Below are 18,517 nucleotides of genomic sequence, written 5' to 3' on the forward strand. Positions count from 1 at the left end.
GCTGGGGATTGGACTCCCAAGGTCCTTGGCTTTGGCCACTGACCCGCTCATACGGGACCTGACCTCTTTGGGCCTTCCCACTGGTGTTGCGGCCATGGGAAGGGGGACCCACATTACCTTTTCGGGCTGTCCCGGGCCAGGCCTATGGGTGCAGGCCCACTAGACGCTCGCCTTTGAAAACCATCTCCTGGCTTGGCACCAGAATAGGGGGCCCTGGTTTCCCCCCCCGTCCAGGAAAGTGAAATCTCAATCCATTGTTGGCCATGATTGATCTGATCTTTGACAAAATCACACTAGTATAAAGCATGCGACTTGTTTCTTTACACAGGAGGGGTCTTGAACCTGACATTGCAAACAAAGGCTTTTGTACAAAGTATTAAATTGAAATCAGTTGGAGTGTTCAGTAATTTTTCCCTGCGTCATTTCACATAATTATACCCGATTTATTTTCCAAGATAATTTGTTCTAATTTCTTTGTATTTTTGAGTTACGTGGATTGTTCCCAACATCTGGTGAATTTTTTTTTTTAAATGCCAATAGCACCTTTGGAAATATATTTAATAAGAAAAATAATGTGTTAAATACCTATTCTAGTGTATATATTTGTGTGTGTCACCCGACACCGCTCCCTCATTAAATATGAACTCAAATATCTGTTAATGTGATGCACAATTTTCATGAGGATTTAAAAGAAACACAGGGTTTGTTTCACTGGCTGTGATTTTGGCAGTTCAAATCACGTTTTGTGTTTGTAATGGTTTTTCCCCCCTTCTAGATGTGGCCCCACTGTCTGCCCCTGCCTTTTGCTTCTGCTTCCCTTTCCTTAACGCCACACTCAGGCAGTCCTCAGGCAGTACAGAGGAGACAGAGAGTAGGATGAGTAGGTCTTTGCAAGTCATCCTTGAGCATTGTCAGCTTCGAGCTAAAACAGATGGATCGACTGCCATTGATGAGGTGATTTCCTCTTCATGCTGAACCTCCGCACATGATCTATTTGAGCTATTCTTTCACATAGGTGTATGGAATGGACTGTAATGTTTTTCTTTCTTAAGAATGGCCCCGAGCTGCTTCCACGTGTCAACATGCTGATGCTGCTGACCACAGTTATTTCGACTGCCACGCCAAGACTTCAGGTAAACTTTACCAATCCAAGCATTGTCTTGGTGCCTGATAACTAATATGTAAAAAGAACCAGTTTACAAGTTCAATGGAGCAAAAACAAGCCATATTCTACAGCTCTCTTTGACTTAAGTTGAAAAAGCTTTTTAACCAACTTCTAACCATAAAATAGCAACTGAAAAAAACTTTTTATAGGAATGCAAAATCAGTTATATAGTGTGGACATTCAACATTTTGATCCAATTATATTAGCATTGTTTTTTCCCCTGTGCCGTGCGGTATGAGTGGCACATTTTGTGACTTATAATTCAAACTCTGCCATCAGGTGTTGGCATCTCAGTGCCTAACAGCATTGTGTGCCAGTGCCGGAGGAGGTGAGGGTTGCACAGTAGCAGAGCAGCCAGAGATTGATGTCCTGCTGAATGCCCTCCTTTCACCTTGCTTCTCTGTTCGAGATGCGGCTCTCAGAGTGAGTTTCAAATAACTCACTTTGGAATTTAATTTGCTGTTCCGAGTTACATTGTTACATTGCATAAAGTAGCTCAATTATTGACAGAGAATCCCACAAGAATTGAAATATTGGAAAACATTTACGTTTCACTAATTTATATAATTTGTCTTTTTTTTTTTTTAACTCTGCTGTGCAGGGATTATTGGAGATGGAGTTTGCTTTACCAACAGACAGTACAGAGGAGAGTGGACTCTGTTTGCTGCGCAGACTTTGGGTCGCTAGGTTTGATGTTGAGGAAGAGGGACGAGCTTTTGCTGAAAAGTATGTGCTATGGGTGTAAATGTAAATTATTTTTCTGTTTTTGGACTCCAAAAGTTAAAATGTTTTCTTTTGTATTTACAAATATAGTGGAACCTCAATAAAACATGTCCCGATATAACAAATAGACAAAACGGACTATGCAGACTGAACATTCCTTCCCTTTTTTTTCATTCATCTTTTGTTCCGCTTATTCTCACTAGGGTCATGAGCATCCTAGGGCCTATCCCAGGTATCTTTGGGCGAAAGGCAGGGGTACACCCTGTACTGGTAGCCAGCCAATCACTTGGCACATAAAACAAACAACTATTTGCACCAGAAAACAAAAATTTCAAACTCAGAAATGATAATTTCCAATTTCAACTGATATTAGTAGAACATGATATAAAACGGTATTGAAAAATTTTCATCAATAAAAATTCTTGATCTGACAAACTATCTGAAGAAAAGTTAAATGCACTGGCCTGAATGGAATGAACACGAACGGTCTATACCCGCAATGTTTTGAAAATGCTGAAAGTTGAGTTCAACATAATCGGTGTTAGTGGCAACAAGCTAGCGATACATTGTAACAAACATTCCTGTCGACAATCATGATGTATTGTTATAATCTTGCACAATTTAAGGTGGTTTCTATTGTCAATCCATTAATGAAATCTATAGTTTACTAAAGCATGAAGAAGGGGGTGCACGCACGCATCGCTGCGACTGCTGTAAATAGGAGGCCGGCTTGCTAGAACTCTCCTTTATTTGCGTGCGCTCGACATATTGGCCACACCTGAATCAAGCGACGAGGTAGATGATAGTCTAACGTCTTTTTTCTTTCTTTTTTTTTTGAGGCATGCCGTCACACGATCAACCAAAACTGCCTCTCGATCGACACATTGAGCATCCCTGGTGTATCTGAATTTCCTTTGACATGGCTCATGATGTTGATGGCTTTTGACGTAAATGCGCTCGCATTACGTGAAGCAGCTCGGAACATGCGCTTTTGGCATCACTTCCGTACATGCTCAGTAGGGTTACCTTGCATTTCCTGTTTACAGGTGAAAACTGATTGTTAAGGTGCAGGCTTGTTCTGTTAACAACATTTATGAAATAAACGTAAATTAATGTCAAGACTCCACAAAATAAGCGACATCTTTCAATATCTATTTTTTCTACTCGTAACAAATTTTACATGCGTGATTTTCCGTGCTCGACTGTACAGATTTGCGAGCACAGAGGCGCGCTCGTCAAATGTGAGTGACTGCTTAATTGTAAGCTTGTAAAAAAAAAAAAAAAGCTTGGACTTAAAAACGTACTATTAATTTTTCGCTCGACTTTAGACTCTGGCAGTCTCTTGATCTGGAATTGGTCCCAGAGCTCTGCTCTCTGCTGATTGGAGACATCACTCACCATGAAGAGGCTGTTCGTTGCGCTGCAGCTGAAGCATTGTCAAGTGCTGTTTCTCAGTATAGAGACCAATCTGCGCCGGTCCTTGGACAGCTAACTGAGCTCTACCACCAAAAACTTTATGTGAGAACCTATACTACTGTACACAGATTGTCTAATAGATTATCAGTAAAATCTGTTCACGCAAGAACGAAACCATATAAACTTTTACAATCTTACTTTTAACTCTTTTTACTTAGAGACCTCCACCTGTGCTGGATACCTTGGGAAGAGTCATCTCTGAATCTCCACCGGATCAAGGCGAAGCAAGGTAAGAGTGAAGCAGAAAACTCAACATTCCATTTGTCCAATGTGCAGATATTAAACAGTCGTCACTCACTTACATTTACGGCCATAGGTGTGGCATTGCTCTTGCTCTGAACAAGCTGTCCCAATACTTGGACAAATCTCAGGTGACTCCCCTCTTCCTCTTCTTTGTTCCTGATGCTCTGAATGACCGTCACACTGAAGTGCGGCGCTGCATGTTGGAGGCAGCCCTCTCAGCCCTCAACACACATGGAAAGGTGCGGCGGTCTTCCGTTTCACTGTTCTCTGTAGTTTTCAATACATACAACGTCAAACATTAATTTATGTCTATCAATACTTTAACCTTCATGATTATTTGTATATGATCTGTATTACAGGACAATGTTAGCTCCCTGCTACCTGTGTTTGAGGAGTTTCTAAAAAATGCCCCCCAGGATGCCAGCTACGACGCTGTCCGTCAGAGTGTGGTCATTCTTATGGGTTCCTTGGCCAAACATCTGGACAAAAACGACCCTAAGGTCAAACCCATCGTAGCAAAGCTTATCACAGCCCTTTCTACACCATCTCAGCAGGTAAGCAACTTGGGCCAGAACGTCTTTACTTTTGATGACGGAAGTAATTTTACTTTGACGTAGTAACAATTGACCAGTTTTATAATTCAAACACAACCAGTATTCCTTTGGGATACATTATGGTCATCAAAAATGTGGATTTCTCATTTATTGTTGAAACAAAGAATAAATTGTGAACAACCACGCCTTATTCCATATTTTTTTGTCTGAAATGTTCACCATTCATTTTGCAAGCTCCACTTTGTAGTGGATGTAGTGAATCAGACACAGGATCCATCAGGATATTTGGTCCGTTGTATTTATTTACACCCTGGATGGTCTTGACAGCACAAGGTCACCATTATTACTAAACTAACTCCTCTGGCAGAGTGCTTTCTGTCACGCCACCACTCTCCACTTAACACACAAAAAGAATGATCAATTGTTGATGAATCTTCTTGATGAGTAAGGGAATTTCCTTAGTTGTGCATTCAGTCTTTCAAAGCAATCTTGTCTACCCGCTCAATGTTTTTGCTATCCTTCCTCCTCTAGGTTCAAGAATCAGTGGCCAGCTGTTTACCTCCTTTAGTGCCTGCCATCAAAGAAGATGCTGCAGGTATAGTTAGGAATCTGCTGCAGCTTCTGCTGGAGAGTGACAAGTACGCTGAGAGGAAGGGAGCCGCCTATGGGCTAGCTGGCCTGGTCAAAGGACTTGGTATCCTGGCCCTTAAACAGCAGGAGATCATGGCAACGCTGACTGATGCCATTCAAGATAAGAAAAACTTTCGACGGAGGGAAGGTGAGTGATTAACTCAGAATTAAACCTGCAATTTCATAAGCTGTGGAGCCATTAGCCCAACTAAAACTCCCAACAGCACAAAAAGCACAAGTTGTACACATGGGCCACAACTTTTATTGTTTATCTTACTTTTGAGAACTCTGCAACCTTCTGCTTTTTACTTTTGTGTACTTTTTCAGCGTTACCCACTTGTATTAAATATCACCTTCTTTTTCCATTCAAAATTGTAATTAACATTTGTTTCCTCTCTTCCAGGGGCTCTTTTTGCCTTTGAGATGCTGTGCAACATGTTGGGCAAACTTTTTGAGCCATATGTTGTCCATGTGTTGCCACATCTTTTGCTTTGCTTTGGAGATGGAAATCAGTATGTAAGAGAGGTGAGCAAGAAAATCAATTACTAGTGTTTCTTGTTTAACTAAAACGGCAAGTTCAAAAATCTGTTTCACAACTATTCAAACACATGCAACTTGTTTGAATGTGTTTGTACTGTTTTCTTGCTCCTGCACCAGGCTGCTGATGACTGTGCTAAGGCTGTGATGAGGAACTTAAGTGCACATGGTGTGAAACTAGTTCTCCCTTCTCTGTTGGTGGCCCTGGAAGAGGAGTCATGGCGGACTAAAGCAGGTCTGCATTGGCAACTCACAAAAGCAAGCCGTAACTGAATTGACAGCATGGGCATTTTCACACATTTAGTGTTTCAACTCTGCTTTTCTAGGCTCGGTGGAGTTGCTTGGTGCCATGGCTTTCTGTGCACCCAAGCAGTTATCTTCTTGTTTGCCAAGCATCGTTCCTAAACTGACCGAAGTGTTGACTGACTCTCATGTGAAAGTGCAGAAAGCTGGTCAGCAGGCTCTCAGACAAATTGGCTCAGTCATCCGTAACCCTGAAATTCTTGGTAGGAAAGTTCTTTTTTCTTTTGGAGGGGAGGGTAAATTCTGGAATATACAAACACATTTACAGCATCTGTAATAATAATCTCTTAACATGCACAACGTTTTAGACTTGCCACAATGCTTAACTGTTACTGTTTTGCAGTAACAAATGAAGACCTCCTTTACTTTTAACATGTCCTTCAAAGATGATTTGTGTGTGACACTTCAATAAATACCATAAGACAAGGAGGTAGCCAGTTGTACTTTACAAATTCAGTTCCAGGGTGGGGCTTTTTCCTGTGAAGTCAAGACCAGGTCTTCATCTGGGTTCTGCAGTTTCAGTCAAAAATGTCTTGAGTTAATTTCCAATCCATTCCTTCAACCGAAGTCCAATGCTGCTACAAGATCATCTGTTCCCAAGGCATTAGATGGTGGTTTACTTCTTCCCAGAAATGGGTTCAAATCTGACAACATATTTCACTTCATGTGAAAAATAAAGTATCGTACACTTGGGAGTATGAAACTTTTTCTTCAAATGTTGTCTCTTTACTTTCATAGATAGAACTGTCTGCAATCGGGAGGACACTCAAGAATGTTGAAAATGAATGTCTGCAACTGTGTATGGATCTTTTAAATTGTCGTATGTCATAGTACTTCATGACTCTCATTATCCCTTTCCCAGCTATAACACCCATCCTGCTGGATGCTCTCACTGATCCATCACGAAGGACACAAACATGTCTTCAAACCCTTCTGGACACCAAGTTTGTACATTTCATTGATGCCCCTTCCCTCGCCTTGATCATGCCTATTGTCCAGAGAGCCTTCCAGGATCGTTCTACTGACACTCGCAAGATGGCCGCACAGATTATTGGCAATATGTACTCCCTTACGGACCAGAAGGTACTGTTTCTTTACAGTACAAATATAGTGTATGAGTTTAAAATCTTCAAATACAATATATGTATTACTAAAACACTGTCATGTTTATGTTGTGAGAATAGGATCTGTCACCATACCTGCCTAGTGTCATTCCTGGACTGAAGACTTCCTTGTTGGACCCAGTGCCTGAGGTGGGTTCATTGACTGACAAATAGAGCTGTGTGTGTCTGAGTATCTACTGTATGTGTCTGAAGCTGATCCTGTAGCCACTTCTTTCCAGGTGCGTACAGTGTCAGCCAAAGCCCTAGGCACAATGGTGAAGGGAATGGGTGAATCCTGCTTTGATGACCTTCTTCCATGGCTCATGGAGACGCTGGCCTCTGAACAGAGCTCAGTAGATCGTTCTGGGGCAGCCCAAGGTCACTAACATTGTTTGTTTCTCTTGCTCCAAGGCTATGTTCACACTGCAGGTCAATTCACTTCTGCAGTGTGAACATAGCGTAAGTATAATGACTCAAATTGCTGACCGAAATTTATTTTATTAGTTTTTTTTCATTAATTTTTTAAAATTATGATATATTCAGGACTTGCTGAGGTGATGGCAGGGCTTGGAGTTGAGAAGCTGGACAAACTGATGCCAGATGTTGTACAGACAGCTAGTAAGGTGGATATAGCCTCCCATGTCAGAGATGGCTACATCATGATGTTCATCTACCTACCGCTCACATTTGGAGACAAATTTACTCCCTACGTTGGGCCCATCATCCCCTGTATCCTAAAGGTAAATTGTTTCTCTGATTGGTAAGATTTGTCATTAGATGCATTCAGTAGTGTGATAGGTAAGCATGGACTATCCTCTGAAATAGTTTGTTTTTAATAATAAAAACTAAAACTTTTTTTTTATGATAACGCAAATAAACAGCACCCTTCTGCAATTAAACTCGAGGTTTCAATTTAAATTCAAACCTAATTACAATTATCCAATCACCTTCAATGCTTCTGTCACACTTGCTTAAAGGAGGAAAAAACATGATCATAATCCTTATTCTTAATTGTGCACTACCTTAATGTAAAATGTTTAATCTTAAAGATTGTTATAGGTTATTGTATACATAGGGTAATTTTATACTTTATTTTTATTTTGACACAACTAATACAGATATTTTTTGGAGAATATTTTTGTTGTTATTCAAATAGATTATCTTAACATTTCTGGTTTGTTCACTAGGCTCTCGCTGATGAAAATGAGTATGTACGAGACACTGCGCTCCGAGCAGGCCAGCGAATCGTCAGTATGTATGCAGAGACTGCTATTGCACTCCTGCTTCCTGAACTAGAGCAAGGGCTGTTTGATGACCTCTGGAGAATTAGGTCAGCAATACCTACTCTCAATAAAGTGGAGAGATTGGGTAGTAGTAGCTTCAATACACAATTTTAATACAACTGTGTGACCCTGATCCGTTGCTTACAGGTTCAGTTCGGTCCAGCTTCTTGGAGATCTGCTATTCCATATCTCAGGAGTGACAGGAAAGATGACTACAGAAACTGCGTCAGAGGATGACAACTTTGGGACTGCTGCATCAAATAAGGTAAGAATGATTAAAAAAAAAAAAAAGTAGATCATTTCTGCTAAATGAATAATTTTCAAGATGGAATCAGATTTTTTTTTCATCTCTATGTTTAAACATTTCATGTGTTGGGCGGTGGTTAACCTGAATTGTCTTTCTTTTAGGCTATCATTTCAGCTCTTGGGGCTGAGCGACGTAACCGTGTCCTTTCTGGCCTCTATATGGGACGTTCCGACACCCAGCTGGTGGTTCGCCAGGCTTCTCTTCATGTGTGGAAAATAGTGGTGTCCAACACGCCACGAACCCTTCGAGAAATCCTACCAACCCTTTTCAGCCTCCTGCTCGGCTTCTTGGCCTCCACCTGTCCTGATAAGAGAATAGTACATACTTGTCTTCATCACAAGATTGTCTTTTTCCTGTTTTTTCTTCTTTTTAAGATGCTCCCACATTGATTTTTTTTTTTTTTTTTTTTTTTTTTTTAATTTTGTGTTTTAACTCAATATATCTGATTTTAGATTGCTGCCCGGACATTAGGTGATCTGGTGAGAAAGCTTGGTGAGAAAATTCTCCCAGAGATAATTCCCATTCTGGAGCAGGGTCTACGTTCTGACAAGAGTGATGAAAGGCAGGGCGTCTGCATTGGCCTCAGTGAGATCATGAAGTCCACCAGCAAAGACGCAGTTAGTCATACAAATTAATTTTTTTCAGATAGGAGAGGCATAACACACTCCCACATTCCTTAATATTTAATTTCCCTGCCTGGAAGTATCTATCTATCCACATCTTTTTGGAATTATCTTCAAATGTTGCTGGCTTCTGTTTTTTTTATCCAAAATGAAACAACTGTTAATGCTAATTATTCCTTTAGAAATAGGGTCAAAGCTGTTTTAAATACAGCACAGAGAGGACTCCAAATTATGCTACCCACTGTCAATGTACAGACCTAAAAACTTTAGTTAAATGTCTTTATCATCTGTATTGTAAGACCTCTGCCCATCTGACATGCGAAATCATTATTCAAGCAGCTCATTAATACTAAACTACTTTGTTGTTTTTCCATAGGTCTTGGTCTTTTCCGAGTCTCTGGTCCCCACTGTGAGGAAGGCTCTCTGTGACCCTCTGGAAGAAGTCAGAGAGGCTGCAGCCAAAACGTTTGAGCAGCTCCATGTAACCATTGGTCACCAGGCACTGGATGACATCCTTCCTACTTTGCTGAAACAACTTGTGAGTTACTCAATCTGTAAAAATCACAACTAGCATTAATAGTAGACTTGTTGTGAGCCAATTTATTCATGTTTTACTAATTTTTTTCCCAGGACGATGAACACACGGCAGAGTTTGCTTTGGATGGCTTGAAACAAGTCATGGCTGTGAAGAGCCGATCGGTGCTGCCCTATTTGGTGCCAAAGGTAGCATATGACAATGAACTTTGCGATCTTTAAATTGTTATACAACCCCAATTCCAATGAAGTTGAAGTTGTGCTCATCATAAATAAAAACAGAATACAATGGTTTGGAACTCATGTTCAACCGATATTTAATTGAATAAACTACAAAGATAATATATGTACTGTTCAAAGTGATTGTCAGTTTTTTGGAAATCATCATTAACTTTGAATTTTATGGCTTCAACATGTCCCAAAAAAGTTAGGACAGGTGGTAAAAAAGACCAAGAAAGTTGAAGAAGTTCATCAAACACCTCTTTGGAACATCCCACAAGTGAACAGGCTAATTCAGAATAGGTGCGTGCCATGAATGGTTATAAAAGGAGCTTTCCTGAATTTCTCAGTTATAAGCCAAGTCACAAATCACAAGCTAAGATGGGCCGAGGTTCACCTCCTGGTGAACAAGTGCATGGAAGAAATAGGAAAACAGTTTAAGGACAATGTCCTCACATGTCAACATGGCTTTGCAAGGAATTTAAGGATTTCATCATCTACTGTCCATAATCTCACCAAAAGGTTCAGTGAATCTGGAGGAATCACTGCATTTGAGCGGCAAGGCCAAAAACCAATTACCATTATCAAACCATTATGAACCGTAAAATATGACGACGGACCAAAGAGCTGCATAAAGACACCTGCTCACCCCACACAATCAGTAAGACTCCAACTACTAACATGGATAAATCCAAAGAGCTTTTCCAAAGACAAAATTGTAGACCTCTGCAAGGCTGGAAAGAGATATGAGGCAATTGCCAAGCTGCTAAGTAAAACAAGATCCACTTCCTGCTGTTCAAACCTATCTCCCATTTAAAATGTGTGGTGCATTATGATACATAAAATATGACCATGGAGACCCTGAACTGTTGAACAGCTGATTCTGTACATTAAGCAATAATGGGAAAGAATTCCACAAACAAAGCTTCAACAATTAGTGTCCTCAGTTTTCAAACATTTATTGAATGTCAAAAGAAAGCTCCAGCTTTTTTGGAACGTGTTAGTCATAAAATTCAAAGTTAATAGTAATTTGTTAAAAAAAAGAAATGAGTTTTTCAGTTTTCACATTAAATATCTTTTCTTTGTAGTGTTATTCACTTAAATATAGGTTGAACATGACTTTGTACTCTGTTTTTATTTCACACAACTTTCTAACTTCATTGGAATTGGTGTTGCAGTAACAGCCGGAACAAAAATAATGTAACTTACTGAAGTAAAAATCCTGTGTTGCCAGTTGACCGCTGCTCCTGTGAACACTCGTGTGCTGGCCTTCTTGTCAGCTGTTGCCGGTGATGCCCTGACCCGCCACCTAGGTGTCATACTCCCAGCCCTTCTGTCCTCATTAAAAGGAAAATTAGGAACAGAGGATGAACCTCGGGTAATGCTTCATAAGCTATCATGACTGCTGATGCTGTTTTTTCCCCATTGCTAATGATTGTTGTTTACTTTACATTAGGAATTATGCAATTGTCAAACAGTGATCCTCTCCGTGGACGATGAAGTGGGCCAACGCATCATCATAGATGATCTGTTGGACGCGACTCGAAACTCAGATGCCGGCCTCAGACAAGCTGCCGTGACTATCCTCAATGCCTACTTTGCCCGCACACGCCTAGACTATAGTGCCCATACACGCAACCTGCTGTCAGGCCTCATCCACCTCCTTAATGACACCAACATAGAGGTTCTCTCTCAGAGTTGGGACACAATCAACTCCATCACCAAGGTGTGTTAATGTGAATCACTGTTTCCAATATCTAGTGGTATCTCTACTTACAAATGTCTCTAGTAACGAAACATTCAGGTAATGTAATGCCCCCTCAAAAAAATATTGTCTCTTGTTATGAAGGAAAATTCAAGGTACGAAAGGGAAAAATAGGATTTGGATTCGAAGCCCCCAAATTCCACCGAATGTAAACATCCTGTTTCTTGGTTTGTGTGGCGAGAGAACTACTCTCCCATTGGCTATCATTGTAGCATCTTCCTGGCGTCCCATTGGCTAGGAGGGGCGTCAAGCTTTGCCCATGATACTTTTCGTTTTCCTTGGGCACTCGACTGTTACCAAATCACGCTAGCAATGTCACACGTTATCACAAGCTAGCGCACATTGGAAAATTTCAATTTTTTTGTTTGTGGTTTTTGCAAGTTCAGTCATCTTTCTTCACTGTGGGCACCAAGAAACTAGTGGAATTAAGTTGTGTGTGTACGTACGTTTGTACGTATGTTTTCTCTCGGCTGTCAAATGTTTGCCTCCTCCTTCGTCCCCCACGATCCCTTTTGCTTGTCACTTACCTCTTGGAGTCGCCCAACGCAAAAGGTAAATAAACATATTTTTTTATTATTCTTTACATGATGCACTTTGCTTATTTTTGGCAGCGGGGGGCTTGGAACGGATTATGGTATTTACATATAAAAAGCGTTTCTACTCATGAAAAATTCACGTTAGGAAACGACGTCCGGAACGGATAAATTTCGTAAGTAGAGGTACCACTGTAATCGGCTTCTGGAGTCATAACTCTTTGCTTTTTTTTTTTTTTTTTTGTCACAAAGAAACTGGATGCAAGCAGCCAGCTGGCTCTAATTGATGACCTCCATCGAGACATTAGATCAGCAGCTGCTGATGTAAAGGGTCAACAACTACCTGGTTTCTGTCTGCCGAAAAAGGTAAGACTCCTTCTTCTAGTTCTGGAAATGCAATATGATTTACAGTAGGCTAAATGCTACTGTATATGCGTTGTTTTTCAATGTTTTAAACAACACATCAGACACAACCAGTGAAGCTTAAAATATTGATTCACTACCCAGTGCAATTATCAATTGTTACTGTTATATAAAATAAATATAAAATAACATTAAAATCCGGAATTCACAATGCATGAATTTTGTAAGAATTTATTTGTATGTTACTGCTGCAAATAAGTATTTGAACATCTGCCAATCGGCAAAAATCCTGGCCCTCAAAGACCTGTTATCCATCCATCCATTTCCTTAGCCCCTTATCCTCACAAGGGTCGCGGGGAGTACCAGAGCCCATCCCAGGTGTCAACGGGCAGGAGGCGGGGTACACCCTGAGCTGGTTGCCAGCCAATCACAGGGCACGTACAGACAAACAGCTGCGCACACAATCACACCTAGGGGCAATTTAGAGTGTCCAATTAATGTTGCATGTTTTTGGGATGTGGGAGGAAACCAGAGCGCCCGGAGAAAGCCCACACAGGCACAGGAAAAACATGCAAACTCCACACAGACTGGTCAGGGATTGAACCCGGGACCTCAGAACTGTGAGGCCAACACTTTCCAGCTGCTTAACTGTGCCGCCCAAAGACCTGTTAGTCTGCCTCTAAAAAGGAAAAAGTACACTTCACTTAATATTCTAAATTAGAAGCACCTGTTTGACATCGTTAGCTGCATAGAGACACTAATCACTAAGACTCCAACTACTAACATGGCTAAGACCAAAGAGCTGTCCAAAGACACAGTTGTAGACCTCAACAAGGCTGTAAAGCTGTTTAGTGACAAAATATCATTTGTTGGGGCAATTATTAGAAAGTAGAAGCTAAACATGACTGTCACTCTCCCTCGGACTGGGGCTCCAAGCAAGATCTCTTCTCGTGGGGTGTCAATGATCCTAGGAAAGGAGAAGAATCACTCCAGAACAACACGAGAGGAGCATGTCAATCACTCGAAGAGAGCTAGCAGCAGTGTTTCCAAGGTTACGCTGGGTAATACACTAAGACATCGTTTAAAATCATGCATGGCACAGAAGCTTCCCGTTCTTAAATCAGCACGCCATCAGGCCCATCTTAAGTTTGCCCATGACTATTTGGATGATCCAGAGGAGTCATGGACAAAAGTTATGTGGTCAGATGAGACCAAAATAGAACTTTTGGTCTTAATTCCACTCGCTGTGTTCGGAGGAGGAAGAATGAGGAATATTATCCAAAAGACACCAACTCTACTGTGATGCATGGAAGTGGAAGCATCATGCTTTGGGGGTGTTTTTCTGCACATGGGACAGGATGACTGCACTGTATTAAGGAGAGAATGACCAGGGCCATGTATTGGAAAGTTTTGTGGAAAGCACCTCCTTCCCTCATTTATAGAATTGAAGATGGGTTGTGGCTGGGTCTTCCAACATGACAATGACCCGACGCGTACAATCAGGATAACCATGGAGTGGCTCCGTAAGAAGCATATCAAGGTTCTGGAGTGGCCTAGTCAGTCTCCAGACGTAAACCCAATAGAAAATCTTTAGAGGGGGCTCAGACTCCATGTTTCTCAGTGACAGCCCAGAAACCTGTCTGATCTAAAGAAGATTTGTGTGGAAGAATAGTTCAAATCCCTCCTGATCTGTGTGCAAACCTGGTGAAAATCTGCATGAAACATTTGACCTCAGTAATGCCAAACAAAGGCTACTGTACAAAATATTAACAGTCACAGGTGTTCAGTGGCTCCATGCATCTCTGCAATCATCTTTGTTTTATGATACACTACATTTATGTATCAAAACATGGATCATGGAAAGTATGGAGGAATGGAACCAATTTTCTGCCCTTACGGTTCCTCTTTTTGCTTACAGGGTGTTACATGCCTCCTTCCCGTTCTGAGAGAAGGTGTCCTAACTGGTAGTCCTGAGCAGAAGGAAGAAGCAGCGAAAGCATTAGGGGGGGTCATAAAATTGACATCCCCTGAGGCTTTGCGGCCCTCGGTTGTCAACATCACTGGGCCCCTTATACGTATCTTGGGTGACCGTTTTGCCTGGACAGTGAAGACAGCTCTGTTGGAGACGCTAACCCTTCTTCTAGCAAAGGTCTGTTAAAAGGTTCTCATCTACGAATCATCGCTTCAAAGAGCACTTGCAGGACTTCACACTATGTCTGGTGTTCCATCTTGTAGGTGGGTATTGCACTGAAGCCTTTCCTACCACAGCTGCAGACAACCTTCCTAAAGGCTCTGCAAGACTCGAGCCGTGCGGTGAGGTTGAGAGCTGCTGAAGCTCTGGGCCAACTGGTTTCAATCCACAGCAAGGTTGACCCACTTTTTACAGAGCAACTCTCTGCCATTCGCAACGCAGAGGACTCAGGAGTCAGGTATGGAAACTTATTGGGGAATCCACTGGCTAAAGTATTGATTGCATTTAACTATCTGAACATCATAGCCTACTGAGATATTATTTTGTTTCCAGTTACATCCTTAGCTATTGTAGTCCACCAGGGTGCTTTGGATTTATAGTCACTCTACCTATCTCCTGGCGAGTTGTTTTTTAGTTTGTCACTTTAATTTTAAAACATGCTTATTGTAATGACAGTTCTTGAGTTCCCAACATGGCCTGCCAAAAAATCCTCTTTTTTTTTTTTTTTTGTCAGAAGAGCTGAAGAGTTGGTTGTAATTCCCCAACCTCCCCACAAGGTAGCATAGCTACACTTGTTCATCTGTTTAGTTAGGTCTGTTTTTTGTTCTTTTTAAATTCATGTTTTTATAAATCCCCCTGCAGAAAGGAACAGAAATGCTGCTATTTGTCAGAGTATGTCAAAGCTCATTTTTGTTTTGAGCCTAAACCCTGAGCTGACATTTACTAGAGGTTTTGCTGGAAGGGAATACAAGAATTAAGTATTAAAACTGGCAAAAGCAAAAAATATATATCTTCTGTAGAAAACACTACATATCAAATTACCCAGAATGCTCCTTTCATTTGATTTTTTTTCCAAACTAGAACTCTGCTGTCAGTTTTGATAGTATCTTCACTTTTCAAAACAATAACTGCCCATTGCTAATAAATTATCTTTACAAAATACAACTCACCAAAACTAAACACCAACAACTTATAATTGTTTCAGTTTTACTATATGGCTAACATTATTCACTGTGTTTTTGACAGGGAGACAATGCTACAAGCTTTAAGGTTTGTCATCCAAGGGGCTGGGTCAAAAGTGGATCCAAACATCCGCAAGAACATCACCACCACATTACTAGGCATGCTGGGACATGATGAGGTATGACACTGGGAGCCAATAACTTCAACATTAAACAGGGCTGAGAGTTGTTTTTTTTTTTTTTTTTTTTCCCAGGAGAGACAAGCCTTTGCCTCCTAAATTGAAAATTCTGTGAAATTGTCTTACTGTAGAAGATGTTTAGTGCTATTGGTCTTATTCAGTAAGCACTGTGATGAAACGGAAGTCTGAGAGAGGATGTGGTTTGCAACAAAAGTAGTTTTAAGTCTCCACATGAGTTCATAGAGCAGCAGTAGCTCATCCATATGGATCTGGGCTTACAAATCAATTAACTTTTGGTTGGAAATTTCTTAGTCTATAAGGCACGGAATACCTGAACATCAGCTTAGGGATAGGACTCTGATGTCTCTCCATGCGTGCCTGCACGTGTGGACTACTTCTTGGTGTGCTGTCCAACAAAAATATACAGCAAGTTTAAATTAAATTTCATTTTGAGGGAATTCAAGAAATTGCATATTTTAAAAGATAATTCATTCATTTTCACATTTGTCTCCCTGGCTGCCTGCCCACCACCCATCTTTTTGTGTGTGCTTGCACAAACAGGATGCAACGCGAATGGCTTCAGCTGGCTGTATTGGTGAGCTCTGCCCTTTTCTGTCAGAGGAAGAGCTGAAAACTATTTTGCTTCAGCACATCTTGGGTTAGTATGTACTGTAAATGCAAAATGAATGTAACATCACTTTCTTTTGGTTTGTATAGTTGTCTTTTAAATACTTTGTTTTTATTTTATATATTTATTTTATGTAGGTTTGTGGTTGTGTGTGAGAAAAGTTCCGGGACTGCTGTCACAAAATATATAGTTCAAATCCAAACTGAGTTATTTTCCTTCAAATTAATGCCCTTTAAATTCACTGTCTTTGCATTCATACACTCCTGGAAGGATTCTTCTATGATCCTCCACAGCTCAACCATAACGGCGATCTAAATGTCGTCCAGGTCTTTATATCACGTTCCCTTGATGACGCCATTGAATTTGGGTACGAAGAAAAAACATCACACAAAGCCAGCTCATGTGTGTAGGGAGGTTGTTCCAGTGATTTTATTCTCAGCCAAAAACTGTCAGATGCTCAGGGTGTTGTGAGCAGGTGGGTTGTCATGATGAAGTGACTTTGTGTTCTGCTGCAGTTTTCACATTTCACTGAAAGAAGCAAACGCTGTGGGATCTCTGTACATATGCTGGTTGATTTTTCTGGCCCTGTGGAAAAATCTTGAAGTGGAGGATGATGCCCCTCACATCGAAGAATGTGATTAACATGACTTTGGACTTCAAATGTCTTGCTTTCTTCATTCAGCCTTGGCGGTGACTGACTCCTCCACTGATGGTGTTTTGTCACCACATACTCAAGGATCTGTGACTCAACGTCAGCGATGACTCTGCCAAGCCACTTTTGTCTCAATGGTCTCACGCTCGTCCTCTCACTCTGTTCACTGCTTTATGACCTGACACAGGATGTGTATAAAAGTATGTGGGGGTGGGGTCCAATGGCTGCAAGTCAGGTTATACAGTATACCATACCCTACTGTGTCTTAGATCATTATACTATATATTCAATTACATTGAATCTACAGATGTGCAATGAACCCTTTAAGGAAAAGAGCACCCTGCCCACAGTCAAGCATGTTGGTGGACCCATAAAAGTGTGTTGCTGCTTTGTTGCATCTGGTACTAGAGGCCTTGACTGTATCATGAGCATCAAGAAATTAAAAAATATATATCAAGAGATTTTAGAGCAAAATGTTCTTCCCAGTGTAAGAAAACTTGATTTGAGGTTCTCCAGCAAGAAAAAGACCCAAAGCACGCAGGAATGGTTAAAAAGGAAAAAAATGCACAGTTTTAAATTGGCCTGCAATGAGTCTTGATCTCAGACCAATTGAAAATCTTTGGGGGACCTAACTTTGGAGAAAAATACCATTCAAATGTTCTAGTGCTTGAACATATTGCAAAGGAAGCATCGCAGAAAATACCACCTGAGAAGTCCAGAAATCTTGTAGATGGATACAAGAAATGTTTGAATACTGTCATCGCGTCTTAAGGGCATCCCACCAAATCATTGAGTTGCATGCTACACATGCTTTTGTTTTTCCATTGAAATGACAATGTCTTTGTTAAATTAGATTTGAATTCCAATTAAAAGATCCTTATAAGTTCAGTTTTTTTCCCATTTATTTATGAAGATATTGCACAGGTTATGGAAAAAATGAAGGTGTGCCAATAGTGTCCTCACCATTATATACCACCACCACTGGATTAATTATCTTGCTTCCTAAGCAATATGTTGATTGAGAAAGATGATATGTGTTTCTCTCTTGTTTCAGCGGACATGTCAGGGGTGGACTGGATGGTGCGTCATGGTCGTAGCTTGGCTCTAGCCATTGCGGTCAAATGCGCGCCTGAGAGGCTGTGTGGGAAGGAATACTGTGACACAGTCATGGAGACCATTTTGTCCAACGCCACTGCTGACAGGGTGAGCAGAAAGTTTCCCACTAACTGTTCTGAATATCCTTTTTCTTTAAAATTTTTAAAATACATAATCCTGTATAAAAATGCTCCAGGGTGTCCCATAGGTCTCCATATACGGGAAAATACATTATTCTTGATATAAAGGATTTTTATTTATATGATATGCTTCTATAATATGCTGGGTGTACCTCTTCAACCAGATCTTCCTTGATCCAAAACGTTTTTTTAACTTGACAATAAGTTTTGTCACAGTGTCATGTTTGATCTTCATCCTATGTTTTCTTTTAAATGTGCTTGCAATCATACGAATGCTTGCTGAACTGACCATCAGGATGAATTCAATTC

The 18,517-nt window shown here is 40.8% G+C and overlaps 1 protein-coding gene across 1 annotated transcript in view; it reads left to right on the plus strand.

Moving 5' to 3' along the window:
* Positions 1-18,517, plus strand: part of gcn1 (GCN1 activator of EIF2AK4) — a 35,632-nt gene that overhangs the window by 13,826 nt on the left and 3,289 nt on the right. Inside the window, exons 25-54 of the mRNA XM_061816524.1 lie at positions 776-954; positions 1,053-1,133; positions 1,445-1,588; positions 1,767-1,891; positions 3,217-3,406; positions 3,523-3,593; positions 3,681-3,846; positions 3,967-4,161; positions 4,693-4,939; positions 5,195-5,316; positions 5,449-5,563; positions 5,655-5,834; positions 6,494-6,714; positions 6,816-6,884; positions 6,974-7,112; positions 7,278-7,474; positions 7,922-8,064; positions 8,165-8,282; positions 8,426-8,641; positions 8,777-8,941; positions 9,324-9,485; positions 9,578-9,670; positions 10,935-11,078; positions 11,157-11,426; positions 12,251-12,364; positions 14,280-14,510; positions 14,597-14,790; positions 15,579-15,693; positions 16,255-16,351; positions 18,028-18,176. Of these exons, the coding sequence (XP_061672508.1) occupies positions 776-954; positions 1,053-1,133; positions 1,445-1,588; positions 1,767-1,891; positions 3,217-3,406; positions 3,523-3,593; positions 3,681-3,846; positions 3,967-4,161; positions 4,693-4,939; positions 5,195-5,316; positions 5,449-5,563; positions 5,655-5,834; positions 6,494-6,714; positions 6,816-6,884; positions 6,974-7,112; positions 7,278-7,474; positions 7,922-8,064; positions 8,165-8,282; positions 8,426-8,641; positions 8,777-8,941; positions 9,324-9,485; positions 9,578-9,670; positions 10,935-11,078; positions 11,157-11,426; positions 12,251-12,364; positions 14,280-14,510; positions 14,597-14,790; positions 15,579-15,693; positions 16,255-16,351; positions 18,028-18,176 (4,652 nt within the window). The remainder of the gene's footprint in view (positions 1-775; positions 955-1,052; positions 1,134-1,444; positions 1,589-1,766; positions 1,892-3,216; positions 3,407-3,522; positions 3,594-3,680; positions 3,847-3,966; positions 4,162-4,692; positions 4,940-5,194; positions 5,317-5,448; positions 5,564-5,654; positions 5,835-6,493; positions 6,715-6,815; positions 6,885-6,973; positions 7,113-7,277; positions 7,475-7,921; positions 8,065-8,164; positions 8,283-8,425; positions 8,642-8,776; positions 8,942-9,323; positions 9,486-9,577; positions 9,671-10,934; positions 11,079-11,156; positions 11,427-12,250; positions 12,365-14,279; positions 14,511-14,596; positions 14,791-15,578; positions 15,694-16,254; positions 16,352-18,027; positions 18,177-18,517) is intronic.

Source organism: Syngnathoides biaculeatus, chromosome 4 (genome assembly GCF_019802595.1).
Source record: "Syngnathoides biaculeatus isolate LvHL_M chromosome 4, ASM1980259v1, whole genome shotgun sequence".
NCBI classification, from domain to species: Eukaryota; Metazoa; Chordata; class Actinopteri; order Syngnathiformes; family Syngnathidae; genus Syngnathoides; species Syngnathoides biaculeatus.